At 35.0% G+C, this 15,467-nt stretch overlaps 1 protein-coding gene across 2 annotated transcripts in view; it reads right to left on the reverse strand.

Annotated features, from left to right (window-relative positions):
• Window positions 1-15,467, reverse strand: part of TEK (TEK receptor tyrosine kinase) — a 38,889-nt gene that overhangs the window by 2,782 nt on the left and 20,640 nt on the right. The window contains exons 6-20 of one of the 2 annotated variants that reach the window (XM_072404317.1): window positions 15,209-15,349; window positions 13,815-13,940; window positions 10,494-10,648; window positions 9,681-9,825; window positions 8,623-8,784; window positions 8,143-8,283; window positions 7,642-7,929; window positions 6,627-6,923; window positions 5,373-5,530; window positions 4,329-4,539; window positions 4,127-4,237; window positions 2,627-2,817; window positions 1,680-1,793; window positions 1,073-1,143; window positions 510-550 (exon numbers count right to left, since the gene is read on the reverse strand). In XM_072404317.1, coding sequence (XP_072260418.1) covers window positions 510-550; window positions 1,073-1,143; window positions 1,680-1,793; window positions 2,627-2,817; window positions 4,127-4,237; window positions 4,329-4,539; window positions 5,373-5,530; window positions 6,627-6,923; window positions 7,642-7,929; window positions 8,143-8,283; window positions 8,623-8,784; window positions 9,681-9,825; window positions 10,494-10,648; window positions 13,815-13,940; window positions 15,209-15,349 — 2,352 coding nt within the window. Of the gene's footprint in view, window positions 1-509; window positions 551-1,072; window positions 1,144-1,679; window positions 1,794-2,626; window positions 2,818-4,126; window positions 4,238-4,328; window positions 4,540-5,366; window positions 5,531-6,626; window positions 6,924-7,641; window positions 7,930-8,142; window positions 8,284-8,622; window positions 8,785-9,680; window positions 9,826-10,493; window positions 10,649-13,814; window positions 13,941-15,208; window positions 15,350-15,467 lie in introns of both variants that reach the window. The other variant, XM_072404316.1, reaches the window with a different exon arrangement.

The following is a 15,467-nucleotide window of genomic DNA, read 5'->3' on the forward strand; positions in this document are numbered from 1 at the left end:
TGGTTATTATTATTACACAGTATTTATATATTGCTGACATATTACACAGTGCTTTACAAAGTCCATAGTCATGTCACCAGTTGTCCCTCAAAGGGGTTCACAAGCTAATGTCCCCACCATAGTCATTTGTCATTACCACTGTCTAAGATTAACTTAGAGGGATGTGGGAGGAAACCCACACATAAACAGTGAAAACATACAAACTCTTTGCAGAGTTGAGGTTTTTGACAATAAAGGGAGTTCCACAAATAATGAAATATGAGCGTTCATATATTGTTTAAACTATTTGTGCAAAACAAATACTGTAATGTGTGTACAACAAGCTATGAGGAATATGCACTTCCATTAAAGCTAGAGAGCCCCATATTATCTATCACTTATCTTGAGTGTCAGGCATTCTAATTAAAAAAACGTCATGCTAAATTTTGTGATTACAGATGTAAAGCTTATACAGATAAAAACTACCAATTTAAAAGTATGGCGTCTTGTTAACAAGCTACTACACTTACCCAAACTGACAATTTCCCATAATAAAACACCAAACGACCATCTATTAAAAAAACATAATAATAATGTCAATCAGCATGCCATAAATGAACAATTAGCTTACAAAAGCTCATATTTGTAAAACCATTGGCTAAAATTATTTTACAGAACATCTTCTCTATGGATCACCCATTCAGAAGATGAGTGATCCAACCGATTCCATAGGAATATAGCTAGCATACTGCTGTTTTTAATCATAATCATTGTTTGGCTGACGTGCAAATGCTTGAGGTACACCAAAGAATTATTTTATTGAGTAGCAATCTATAGAGACCATACTGTAAATCTTACTATGTGCTGAGTTCGGTGGAGAATTGCTGTGGAGAATACCTAAAAATTTGGTAGAATTGTTTCTCGGAATAAAGTAGATCAAGATGTGGTATGATTTTGGCTATATAAGTCTAATGATAACAATGGTTTCTACAGTTGCTTTTATTATTTTTATTTTTTCTGAATTTTTATTACATGATTTCTCTTCCTGTTGCAATGCAGAATATACAAATGATTAGAATTAAAATGCACTTACACGTCACTGTTTGATGTATAAACACTGTAGTTTAAAGATTCAATTGCCATCCATCGAACTGGAAGCCTTCCCTAAAAAAATAAAAAAAATGTGGTTACTCTAACAACTATTTTAAAACTGAATTCTGGGCACAAAAAACATTTTTATGATAATATTCATCAACAGATACAAATTCTATACATCCACAAATACTACTTTGTTAATGGATGCAGAAAACTACAGGACTGGTGGTAGGGGAGGGGGGATACAAGACTAGTCACCCTGCACCAGCAGAGAGGCAACGCCTGGTCTTTATTATAGAAGTTCCCACTTTGAAGCACATTTTTACATTGGATTACTGCACATGTTTGAAAGATATGCACAAAGCACATCAAGAAAAGTAGGACAACACATGCCTCCCTTTTTTACACAATGTTTGCATATCCCAGAGCCTAGCTTTAATATGTCCAGCTATATGCAACTTTATTAAGTTTCAGCATAATATAGGAAACGTTAACTTTACAGAATAAATATATGTACATAGTATGTTGAGGGCAATATTGTACATCCTTATAAAGTTCAAATTCAGTGCAATAATGTTACAATACCTTTTTATCAGGATACTTACCATTGTCTTTTTTACATACACCTCTTGTCCCCGGGATAAACCAAAATCAGCAATCTTTGCAATGTAGTTTTCACCAACCAAAATATTTCTGGCTGCTAAGTCCCGATGTATAAACTAGCAAAGACAAAATGTAATTATTACCTTATACTATTGCATTTTTAGACATCAATTTATTATTGAATGGTTCATTTGTGGTATATTGAGGAAATGGCTAACATTGCACATTACAGCTACAAAGAAAGGCCAATTCTATTCAGAAATTAGGCTTGTATGTGACACATGTGCATTGGTTATTAAGGGGAGCACATGTCTCTTCTTACAATATTTTTAACACATTTCAAAATAGTACTTCCCTGTCTTTAGTATAGGTACCACATAATTTATCTGAAAATGTATTGTCTGTATCATTGTAATTCCTAAATATCAGGCAGTCGCTTTATCAGGAAAATGGGCAACTACCAGATTCAAATGCCAGTTTTTGTATGTCAATGCTTTTGGATTGCTAGTTTACATTCTCCTAGAATTCAATTAACATAGATCATTTTCTTAATTTTTCGAAAGCACAAAGGTATCTCAGACTCGGTTATGATAATGGCAAGTGTCTGTTCCATACAGTATATTAACAGTCTAAACAAATCCTAATGGTTTTCTAGAAATTTCTGGAGATACTTTAAGTAGGAGATCAACAGGGATGATGCATTATCCATCAATTTTGGTGGATTCCAAAATTTATTAATTCTGTGCCAGCTAGTTTTCGGTAAGTACTTTCCTATCAAATGACTTTTGATTTCTGTTTCACTTGTGTGCTGCTAAATTCACTGATGTACCAATAAATCAATCCTGAATCCAAACTAAATCACTTATGTGCATCTGCTTTCCCAAATCTTTAGAAACTGACAATTTCCTATGTAATTCCTTCAGAAATCTTAAACACATAATATGCCAACCTGCTTTTGGCTTAGGTAATCCATGCCTCGGGCCACATCTGCGGCAAACTGCAGAAGCTGCTGAGATGATAAAGTCGATGCTGTACTGTTAGCTATTGCAAATGCTGGATCAGTCTCTAGAACTCTGCTTTTCCGGAGGAAATCCAAAAGGTTGCCATGAGGGGCATATTCTATTGCCAAGTACAAATAGCCTGTAGGAAAGAAATGGCAAAAAATATGAAAAGTTTAAAAATGTAAGATAAGGTATACTAACCCAACTAATTATAATTCATGATCAAAGTTCAATGGATGTCCTATCAAAAGCAGGACTCCCACAAAAGTGCGGTGGACTGTCCATGGTTCCGAAATTGAATAGCCTATTACATTCCCCATCTTTATTAACGTGTTTCCTAGACATGGCTTCCATCTTGGAATAAACTTTATAAAGTTACTACCTAGTCCCTAAGTTTGATCATATATAACCTGTAGAATGAATGGATATTCATTCTTTTTATTCTTATTTACATTTATTCTATTTGCATTTTACTTAATGTAATTATGTTTAATGTAAAAAATCAAGCTTATATTGAAGATGAACATAGTATATTAATTGTCTGTTTTAAAATGAAAGAGCTCTTTGAAAGTAGTAATCTGATAACAAAATCTGATTTCAACTTTTATAGTGCAAAAAGGGTGATCAGATTTTGTATGGTTGTGCTGTACCTACAATAATATGGAGATTGGTTACCTCACTTCATATATTAATGGACTAGGGTAAGTAATGGATTACCTTCCATTGTGGTCACACACACTACTTTTAAAGTGAATGTGGTGATAATGATGTTTGTTAAGAATACCATTAATCTGTACTATTTTCCTAACGTCACTAATCCATTTGCCAAAAACAATGTGGTTATCTAGTTTATTGGGCCACAGGAGGCACTGGGGTCTCGGGAGGTACTGGCACAGAATCCACTGGGGTAATTGGAATCATAGTAGCACTGAAGATTCTGGGTCACTAAACTCAAAGTGGAAACATGAGGTCACAGGAGATACAGGATTACTGAAAACAAGGGGTCACTGGAGGCAAAGGGTCGCACAGATGTTGTTATGCCCTTAATGTGTGAACCAATCAAGACAGCGCTCTCCTAACTGGTCACAGTAATAGATCTTTACATGTTGATTCAGAGAATTAATAGAATGAATGGAATTTGTTTTGGGTAACAAGTGTGAATTGTTAGCTGTTGAGCTGTTAGCTGTGAACTCATTTGGTTTGTTTTTGTTTTTAGCCATTTGTAATGGACAGTATTCTAACTTTTATCTGAGCCAAGGATCCTGATATATTAGGACAAAAGACAATGGTAGTGACCAATTTAGTACTCTGTAGTCAAAGCTGATTTACATTTATGTTGTGGATTAGAAACAATCTATGATGATATATGGTGAGGGCTGGCATATGATCACTTGTTTAGCAGCATTAGAAGTTGAAAAAGCAATTTTCCGCATATGGTATATACTCACCTCGATGCTCACAGGCCCCCAGGAGATTTATTATATTGGGGTGACTGCCAAGTTTACACAGAACTTCAAGCTCTCCTGCAAAATCCCTGTGGTCATCTTTAGATGCATACTCTAATTCCAGATAGAAGAGGGAATATTATTATTAGCACATTGTGAGCTTACATATGAGTACATACAGATTAGCAGGTGCTATTTACTGTACCTTTCATTCTTTTGATAGCAGCATCCATTCGTAAGCCATCTTTTTTAATACGAGCCTTGAGAACTTGTCCAAAATTTCCCTCTCCAATCACATCCTGGAACTTAATATCATTCCATTCCAGAACAGGGTACTCCACAGGCTCAGGGCTGTTCTTAGCTTTTCTTAAATGGTTGAGTGTTCCTGCATTAAACTGCACTATTGGTTCTTCTCTCTAAACAAGAGCACATCAAGGTAAATCAAATTACTTTAACATTTAATTTCCATAATTAGAACCTTCCTAATTGTATTGCTTTTCATAGGATAAAACCTTTTTGCAATGAAAATGTGCTGTCTTGCGACGGATACATTTTCCTTTATTTCCTTTGTGGTCACTTGGTATGGGGAATCTTTCTATGATACAAAAGCTTTTCCTTCAGTAATATTGGGGAGAATTATCATTTTCCCTGTTTTTTAACCCCTTTGGTGTGGTTCATTTTAAATTTTATGTTTTCAGGGAGACTCTGATAATAGTTTGCTTCCCTATATCACTTCCTGCCACCTAAACTAGTAAAGCATGGGATTCAGTTGGTGGGAAGAAAAGCAGTGACAAATAAAAAGCAATTGTGTGTTTTATATATTTTTTTAATATTTTGACATTGTTAGCTAGCTGAAAAGAAAAACTGCATGTTTCTAAACCCTGTTCTATTATTTGTAGGAGAATGAAAGTATCTGAACAGCTTATGATAGAAGGTATTTCTACATTTCTGCCAACAAAACCTCCTATTTGTCCTGTGTTAGCAGCACTTATTGATTTTTAAGCTGAGAGAAAAATAGAAGTCGCCAACAGTGATTTTCTTCTGGCCACTAAGCATATAAATTCAGCACACCAGCATGACAGCCAGAAGACTAGTATTTTTAGAAGGTGAACTCAAAACCATTTCCTTTTAACTGACAAGCATCTGGTATGTGGCCACCAGGGCTTTCAGTTTCTTTTGTAAGTTAACAATTTATCAGGGTTCTGCTTTCTGAAATCAACATACAAATTAAACTGTTACGTACACCCACCACTCCGTTCTGGAAAGCTTGTGCCATTCTGTGCTGGAAATTGGCTCGCTTCAGCTGCAGCATTATAAGAAATGCAAGCAATATTGTCAGACAGGTCATACCAGCAGAGCCCAAGATAGCAATCAGGAGCATATTGTTGTCCTTTGACTCATGAGCACCTGAGTAAGTGAAAATAACACATTTTATTAAAATGCCTAGACATAGCCCAACCATACAGTATTTTTAGCCAAAAATACCAAATCTTTATTACATTTTGGAATAGGTCTGGTCCAGAGTTGAAAACATTTGCTAACAAATAAAATTATTTTAAGAAATCCACTCCAGATTTGCTGGATTACCCAGCTTCGCTGATGAAAGTGTATCCTCTCCAGCCTTGGAGAGCTTTAATAAATCAGACCCATTGACTCCACATGACCTCTAAAGTTGTCCTCTGGTATCCATCACTTCGATGCAGCAGATTCTTCAAGTTGCATTGCCTACACCAGTCTCACTGCTCCATGGTCCTTTTCTGATGCTCACATGTCCATTATCAGTACTTTCAGTGGTGGACAGGGGTAAGCACGGGCCCTCCGAGTGGTCTGTAACTTTACAACCCTTTACATAGAATGCTCTGTGTGTTCTGATAATGTTTGCTCGACAGCATAAAAAATCTACAACAATTTTTGCAACAGGATTAAACCAGATGTGATAGTTTCACTTTCATCCAACAGACATCAGTTAGTGTTGTGCACTCATGACCCTGCCATTGGATTACTGGTAGTTTTTCCTTGGACAACTTTTGGTGGGTAATAATTACTACATAATGGGAACACCCCACAAGATCTGCCTTTTTGGAGATGTTTTTACCTAGTACCCTTTATCATAGTCACTCCTTACTCTTGCCTATTTTTCACTTTCAACAGTTGCTACTTATTATTAATCTGTGTATATAGTATTGGATAATTTTTACCACCTCTACATGAATCAGGGAATGGATGAGTCAACAAAATTGTTTACACATATTTATTAGTAAACCTAAGCTGCACGTTTTACCTAAACCGTTATATATTTTCCAATGTTTACTTTTTACATCTTCTCTTGTTCCGCATTTAAGCTTTGGTAGTATCTTTTAGTATTAGGGTAAAACTATATATGATTTGTACCTCATACAGATCTATGAAAACAGAATCTATGATTATTGCCTTAGTTAGAGTATTTGCAAGCCTTAAATAAATTCCTAAATCCTTAAATAATTTAAAATTCTGGAAATCTCACCTTTCATTTCTTGACGTGTTTTTACTTCTCGGATTGGATTATAAGTGCTTTGCCCAATATTGTTCTCAGTACAAAGTTCAATTAGATAGGGTGTGCTGGATTCAAGTCCCTTCAACTGGTATTGAGTAATAGTTATATTTCTGATCTTGATGTCATGATTGTACCCTGTGTCTCCAAAAATTTTATAGCGGATAACAACAGAGGAGATCGAATGACCCTCTTGAATGGACCAAGTGACAATGGCTGATGAATCCGTGACGTTAAGTATATTGATGTTTGAGGGTGGTGGTGGAACTTCTGTAAACATGAATATAATATATCATAAAATCCAAGGTATTGTTATTTTCATTATGATCTTTACAATCCAAGAAAAATTAATCTGAGCATAGAACAATAGCAAAAGATGATGAAGCATTATATATTTAGAATTACTGCCATACCAGGGTAACTTGAATGAATGTTAGTATAAACAGGTGTTAAGAACATCTGTACAGAAAACCATTGTTTTACTACTCCTGATATTAATACCTATTAATACCATGCTCTTGCAACACTAACATGACTTCTCCTTTCTCTCCCACATTTAGAATGTTCAAACCGTAATAACCGGCACCAGTCCACACCACTAACACTAAGCTGATAGTAATGGAGTGGACACTATCATATGGCCCAGGAGAACTTAGGAGTAACCCAAACTTCTGTTTCTTCCATACCACCAAGAGCACTGCATCGAAGAAAATGTACTGATGCTGATTTACTAAAGGGATTGAATTGTGTTTACTTTCGCTTCAATTATTCAATTACACGAAAAACCCTATTCCTTTTAAATACCAAAACCTGTTCACAGATAAGTAAACAGAAATGTGTTTTTCACATGAACATAAAATGTAATTATATGTTCACACAACTGATTAAGTGAATGTACTCAACATCATTAGATCATCCTACAATTTTGAAAGTGACTGTTTTAGGTGATAGTGATAGGTAAGAAAATTTCGAATATTGCAGAACTTACCGTCACTGTATGTCCATGCAGACATTGTCTCACTCCATTCACCTTGAGACTTTGTGTTTACTCTCACCCTACACTTATACAATGTCTTTGGCTTCAGGCTAGTTATAATAATTCCAGTTTTATTTCCCGGGGCTGTTGTATGAATAAGGTTGTCAGGATTGCTTGAACTAACGCACTCAGCCTGATTGACATGTTCTTCTTCAGAGCCTTCCCAATCGGGCAGCCAAGTCAAGTTTAGAGATGTCTGAGTGTTAGGTGTCAGACTAATATCTTTCGGTGGGGGAAGTCCTACAGAAAATAATAAGATGCAAAAAAATGTTTTAGTTAATGATTCACATTAGCAGTTTAAGTCAACATTGGCAATCTACATGTAAAATTCGACCAATAAATCCTAAATAATAATAAAAAAAATATTTTTTATATAATTTGCACCATAAAATATGATTCCCATTTAGAGTTTATTGGAAGGCTTTAAAAAGATATAGTCAAGTATAATCCTACCAAATGCCTCTGTTGTAAAGAGACTTTCAGGGCCTGGATGACCAACACCTCCATCTCCCTTGCGACCGAGCTGAACACAGACTTTGTACTCCGTTCTTGGCTCCAGATTTTCAAGTTTTGCAATTTTATCAGTTAGGGGAACTGAAAAAAAAAACAAAACTCTGTCATTAAAGAAGGACAATTAAGTATATTTTATAACCAGAAACCACAGTACAATGTTAAATATACACTATGCTATAACTATCATTATTTAGGAAAATCAAAACTAATGTAGGAACAGAAGACACATCACATTTGTTTTTACAAATTAGGTTTTAAAGTTATGCAGTCTTTTGTTGTCACTTTTTATTTATATTTTTTGAATAGTTTAATCATTTTTCTAGATTGTAATTTCTATTTTCCTTATTGCTGCAGTCATTTCCAAAGTTTATTATTATAGGTCATTGGAGTTTCATTATATTCAAGCTTATATTTTCCTACCAACGTGGTCTTTCCACCGAGTAGATTTCTTTGAAGGTTTATATAGTACAGTAACTGTGGCTATTGGACCATCTCCTCCATAAGATTCAATATTAACAAAGATATTAAGATAGTTAGGTCCACTTTTGTTTAGCTTCGGTCCATACTGTGGATATGGAGCAACTGAGGAGAAAAAGGCAAGAATAAAATATATATAAATATATGGAGATAGGGAGACAACGCAGAAATACAAAATTCAAAACTATTTTAGAAAACATCAACATATACATTTAGAATTGATTAGGTAGGCAATAGTTAATTTTCAATTTGCAAAGGAAATGTTCACTGGGGTTCAACTTAATTATCTAATTACATTTAAGCAAACACACCTTTGCTTGCACATGATTGGATAATTAACGTAAAATGCTGATTTTAATCACAAAGTCATTTACAAATTAAAAAAAGCAAAAAAAAATTGCTTTATATTCTTAATAACAATATTGTGCCAAAATGTAGAAAATGCAAAGGTAAGAGCAAGTAAAAGATCTGCTTCCTTGTTATCTGTATGTAGCATGTTCAGAAAGGTTTAACATAACACATATTTGTTTTTGTATTATAATACTAGACTTAGTACTGTGCTAATATTTGTTTCTGTATATGTAGCTTATAATTGCTTTATATGTAGCTATGTGTTAAAGTTTATATTGTAAAGAAAACTTTAGACTTTTTGTCTAAACCTACTGTAGTCTTACAGTCTTACTGTAGTTCATCATCCAAAATATCTGTGACCCCTGGGTTCCTCCAGAGGTCGCTATAGGTTCCAAAAGCTTTGGCCGATTGACCTCCAATTTCATGGCCAAACCACTTTTTAGAGTCAGTAGCATGACTAGTACTTTATTAGCTATCTGTAATAGTAGCAATCCAAAGATCACTAACACCCCAACCCCAGGTGTTCCCCAACACCTGAAATTTTTTTTAAGGGTTTTAGAGGAAAAAGGTTGACAAAGGCTTATCTGAACAATGAAGAATAGTGAACATATATTTCATGTACCCTGAGATCAGTAAGAGTGCTTTCTTACCTTTTACTGAGAAATACACATGCTTCTCAGTCATCCCTGCCTCCGTTTTTACACTGTAGATCCACAGCCCTGAATAACGAGGTATAATTTTTCCAACTGAAAACTGGGCGATTGTCTGCTGATCACTTTCAGTAGTTGACACGGCCTATATTAAAAAAAAATTGCAATAGAAATATGTTTATAAATCCTAATAGAAATAATTTTCATAGGATAACCCCTGAGATTTGTCAAACATGTATAACTAGGAAGTCCAACATACAAGTCATAAAAGCTCAAGATACAAATGCTGCCATAAAATGTCATGTGCTATATTCCTGACATTCTATCTGCTGTATCCCAACTATGCCATGTGTTGTATTCCTATCATTCTATGAGCGGTATCCCTATCATGCTATGTGCTCTGTCCCTATTATTCGATGTGCTGTATCCCTATCATGTATTGTTTTCCTATTATGCTTTTGGCCATAAGCTGAATGACAGGTAATGCCTTACAGCATAAATTCCTTTGTAGGTGCAACATTTTCTTTTTAAATTAATGTATGCTTTAGACAGCAAGTCCACAGAAGCATTACTGCATTTATAATAATATATAATATATATATATATATATATATAATATATTAAGCAGTTATATTTTGTCTGTCTTAAATAGGACAACACAATGATCCACACCAATCAGGCCAAGAATAAATTGTAACCAATGAATGATATATTCCAAATGAACAAATTTATTTTTGGGTGATTGAGCAGAAAATGGTTATGATATATGGTGCACAGGTTAGTGACATCATTTTAAATAGTGGTGAAATCTACCTGAAATGTAGTGCCATCTTCTTTAAAAAGAAGGAAATCCTGTGCACTTGGTGCTGGATAGCCAGTAACCCTGCAAGTGGGCTTAAAAACTGTCCCAGAATTCAATTCTAATGTTGTTTCCATCTCTTCTATCTGCGGTGGAATGTAGGGAGGACCTGTAAGATAAAATATTTGATCAGTATAAACATGGAGCAATTAAGTACATTACACTGCAGATAACACAAGTTGTTGATGGAAAAAAAGGGTTTAACCTATATCTGAAGGCTTTGACATTTAAAACTCCAGTCAGTAATGTAATTATTAAAAAATAGAATATACATATATGAGACATTGGTGCTGTGTGTTGTATATCAATATCGATTGTAAACCTTTAAAAATATAGAACAGAAAAATGCACAAACCAAAAACTGATATTTCACTTCTGTGTGATTGCTGGCAAACTGTAAGTAAAATATTGATAAATTTATTATCTGAAAGTCTTTATTGTTCCCCTCCAACATTTTCATTCTATTTATATAATTATTAGAAATGTTGCACTGTGGCTGGTCCAGATCTGCCCTTCTGTGTTTTAGCCGGGTCCTATTATTTCAGTTTGGTTTTGTCTTCCTTTTTGTATATCATGAAGAGTAAAACATATCTTGAGAAAGATGAATAGGAGTCTAAGCAAGATTAGTAGAGAGAGCTTGACTGCTAAAACGGTATTTACCTTCCAAGTAGCTTTAAGGGAGTGAAATATCAGACTTGGGTTGGTTAAATCATTAGGATGCGTGAGCAAAAAGGATTAAGGATTTAAATATATAATAATAATAACTAAGCATTTTATCAGTTTATCAGCTGTTTCTCAGTAACTCTGTAAATCTGACATTCACTGAAATATTCCCTGGTGGAAACCAATTACTGCCATTGAAATATATGAACCTGGAAGATTCTCCACCATGGAACGTTTCAGTGAATGTCAGATTCCCCATCTTATCAATCAGACCCTTTATGTGTATTTTAAAAGATCGCTTACATTTATTTCCAGAATATTTTGCACATATTTAAAGTAATTGGCAATCATATTATCATATCTTATAAGATATAGACGTTCACACTTTTGCTAGTTTGCAATTATTTGCTAGGTTGTTCCAGGTGTCCAATGATCTGGAAATGTATATATTTATACTGAAGACTAATAAATATATAGCTTATAGAGAAAAAGGCTCATAAACAAAAATTAAATAAGATTGAACAAAATAAAATGAAAAAAAATATTGATAGTAATTGTACAATATTATCAACAATTAAATATTACTGATTTTAATAAACTTCGAACATTTCTTCCATAATAAGGCTGCAGAAAGACCTGTGGTGCTTTTCAAAGTGTGGTAACTCATATTAACCAATCACCTTTTTTTTATTTTGCCTCCAAGAAAGACAATCTGAAAAGGAAAAAATGATTCAAGCCACCACATCTATGGACTGGTAAGCTGCTATATATTCACTTTTCTGTGATATGACTGGCAACTTTCAATGATGACACTTTGCAAATCACCATAGCTCAGTGGTGTTCTTGGGTAAATAGTTAAATGTGTAGTTTGCTACCCGTTAAGGTTTTGGTTTTGGACTTTATCAAGATTTTGCCTTTGATCTAATTGTTCTTCCTGTATTTTCCATTCTGTCACTGCTTTCAAAATTTCACATAATATTCCTTTCTTAGTAGCCAAGGTCACGTTCACAGTATATTTTAGTACTTAATATAGAAAGTTCCCATGGTCTGAGAATCTGTGTATGGCTCCATGTACACAAGCAAGTCAAACGCATTTCACATTTCATGGGACTTGGTGTCAAACTGCAAATGTGCCTCAAATTTGTAGCTTTTTAGGAAATCAACATTTATGTTCTTATCAGGATTGTATCTGTTATAAGACACTTGCTTGGGACAGCACAGTTGCGTTTAAATAGAGCCTTAGGGTTATTATAGCTTTCTTTTTTTTGGCCCCATCAGCTACTACATCCAGAGTGCAAGCACCACCATTGCTGAATCTCCCCCCTCCTCATGTTTTCATGCCAACCTTTTTTCCTTTGTTACCACTGCAGCTGACCCCCCATCCTAGTGTACAAATCACCAGCCAATTCATTGGTTGCTGCCTCTGCTCTTGCCACTGTACCAATGAGCATTTCTGTGCTTGCTGCCCTTGCATTTATACATCCATTTTAATTCTACCTATTCATTAACTACGTATACTTCTGTTGGCCTAAAATTATAATCTAATCTAATTTGGATCTACAGTAAAATGGCAAAATCACATTGAAAATGGTTGCTTTTCACAGGAAAAAAAATAAGCTTTAGGTCAGTGGTCACCAACCTTTTCGGTCCCGTGGACCACTAAAATCACCGGCTTTGGATCACACATGCGCAGAGAGACAGATGTCCATCAAAGAGGGAGAAACCTCCTCAGAGTGACGTCATTGTCACATAACCTCGCACACTTCCCTGAGCCTAGGCACTGTACGGGGGACATGGTCCGCGGCTTTGACCGGTGCGTGCCCCCAGGTGCACTGACCAGAGCCACGGACCACCAAAATTTTTTCGCAGACCACCAGTTGGTGACCGCTGCTTTAGATGAACTTTATTATTAGTAGCTATTTTATAAAATGTATATAATGATAACTTTATGTTCAGATGCATGGAGATAAGGATTGTGGGACGAATTGCATTTTAATTTACCATTAAATTACATGGTAATGGTCGTAATGGTCACAAACATATGTAATATACACTGAGCAGTGAGAAAATTTGTGTAATGGATTTTGTCCATGAATACATTTGTGAATCCCATGCTTTAAATCTTACTTTAGCTAGCAGTAAACTGGGGAAAAATAAGGTATGAAGGGATCAACCGCAACTCTTTGTAACAATGTATTGTTTGTTTAGCAGGACATTTATGTGCAGATCTTTTAGAAGTTAAAATTAAGAATAAAAATAAAGAATATATGTACAATTATTGCAAAAGTCACAAGTTAAAGGGTTTAATATTATTTACTAAAATATCCACGTAAAATATTGGATTTTACTGCTGTGGAATAATAGTTTTAGGTCAGTCTACAAAATATATGTTGCCTATTATTAATACTGACTCTCCCATATAAACATGATATTACCAGCGGTAGTCCATGGAACAGTTAACTCACTGTATAAACTTTGCAGATAATTTCCTGAGAGTGTCAGTTTGTTGTAGAAATTGGCTAAGGCTGCATAAAAGCACAATAGGAAAATGTTATATCTATGTGTGTCCTGCTGCCACCAATATATAACAATACAGTGTTACCTTGCTTTACCTTCGTTTTCACAGCGAAGCCCACGCCACCCTTGAGGACAAATGCAACCTTTGAACCTGTCACAGGTTCCTCTTACACAAAGACACTTCATCTTACAGTCAGGTCCAAAGAAGCCCTCTGGACAAGCTGAAAAACATGTAAGTAATGTCTACATTACTACAAAGCATAGTGAAGAGAAATATTGTCAGACAATAGCTGCTCAAAGGAACATTTATGGAACAGATACAAAATCTCCCAAAAAAGGAAAATATACAGTGTAATAAGTGACTGACGAATGTCACAAGTTCTTTGTTTAGGTAAATAAACTACATAAGGAGAAGTTCTTCACTACATGAAGAAAAGTAAAAGTAAAAACATTAGAGAACTTGTCTTTTTTGAAGACAAATATGTAAAAACTACACTACTTAAACCTTTTATCTAACCTTGAAATATGCGGGGGTTGTATTAAGTAGAGCTATGCACACACGTCAGATAATGGTTGCCTGAGAAGAACAGCCATGCTTATCCGTCATGGCAGATTGATGAATGACCAATAGGAAGGACTGCTGTTCATTTCTATGGAACTCACTCATTTTTTATGGAACTCACTCGTTTGTCCTCCACCCTCCTCTCTCCATTGAACATAACAGCACTGTGTATAGTGCTCATTCATTCATGTGTCACTGGAAAACATCACAAAAGATGGTTTCCTGCGACAATCCTTTGCCATCCATCAGACGACTGTATTGGGCTTTAAATGTATGGCGGGAGTATACTGAAAGGCAGAAGTGTTAGATCCCTTGTGAAGATGAAGATTTTTTTATCACTTTTGCTATTCCAATGGGTACTTGAGTGCTTCATGTTTGATAACATTTTTCCAATGCCCACACTATACTCCTTCATGACCATTGGTTTTAATGGCCTTGATGTTGGCCTTATGACATAACCTCACATCAATATTTGGACAGCCTCCAAAACAATATAAGAGATAAGAGGTACTTATTTTGCTATCTACTTTAACAAATTATTTAACATAGCCAGCCAAATTATTTAACATAACTGTAGCCAGCTTTAGACTAAACAAGTGCTGGTAGATAGGCGAAAGATCTATTCAAGTTCCATCCATAACTACATACTACATATAGATCAAGCTATTGCCTTTTACAATTATCTGTAAAATAAATAGGAATTATCTATTAGAGAAAAACAATCAGATTTCAATTTTAACTGCAAAACAACAATAAACTTGCTCTAAGAGGACTATGAGACTTTCATCATCTACGTATTGCCTAGCTAAATATGTTTAAACATTTATTTTCCTAGAAGCCTCGATCTTAGACACAATTGTGGCTCCAAAATATATATTTTTTTTTATTTGAAAGACTTTCATTTTAACCTTAGCTTATGAATTTTACCTTCATCACACATAAGTCCTTTCCAGCCAGTAGCACAAGAACAGCCATATGGGTCCACTAGGCAGAACATCTGTCCTCTGCAGGTTTCTTTTTCTCCACAGGTTTCTCTACAGGTTGTACCAAATCTGTGTTCACCACAAGCTGCAAAAAAAATAGAATTAGATTATTTTTAGAGTTAATTTGTGATATTCTGATTACAATATTGTGAAAGTAGGCCCTATTTTTTATAAAATGATCAATATACCAAGTGCACAAGGCC

The sequence above is a fragment of the Pyxicephalus adspersus genome, chromosome 3 (genome assembly GCF_032062135.1).
Source record: "Pyxicephalus adspersus chromosome 3, UCB_Pads_2.0, whole genome shotgun sequence".
NCBI classification, from domain to species: Eukaryota; Metazoa; Chordata; class Amphibia; order Anura; family Pyxicephalidae; genus Pyxicephalus; species Pyxicephalus adspersus.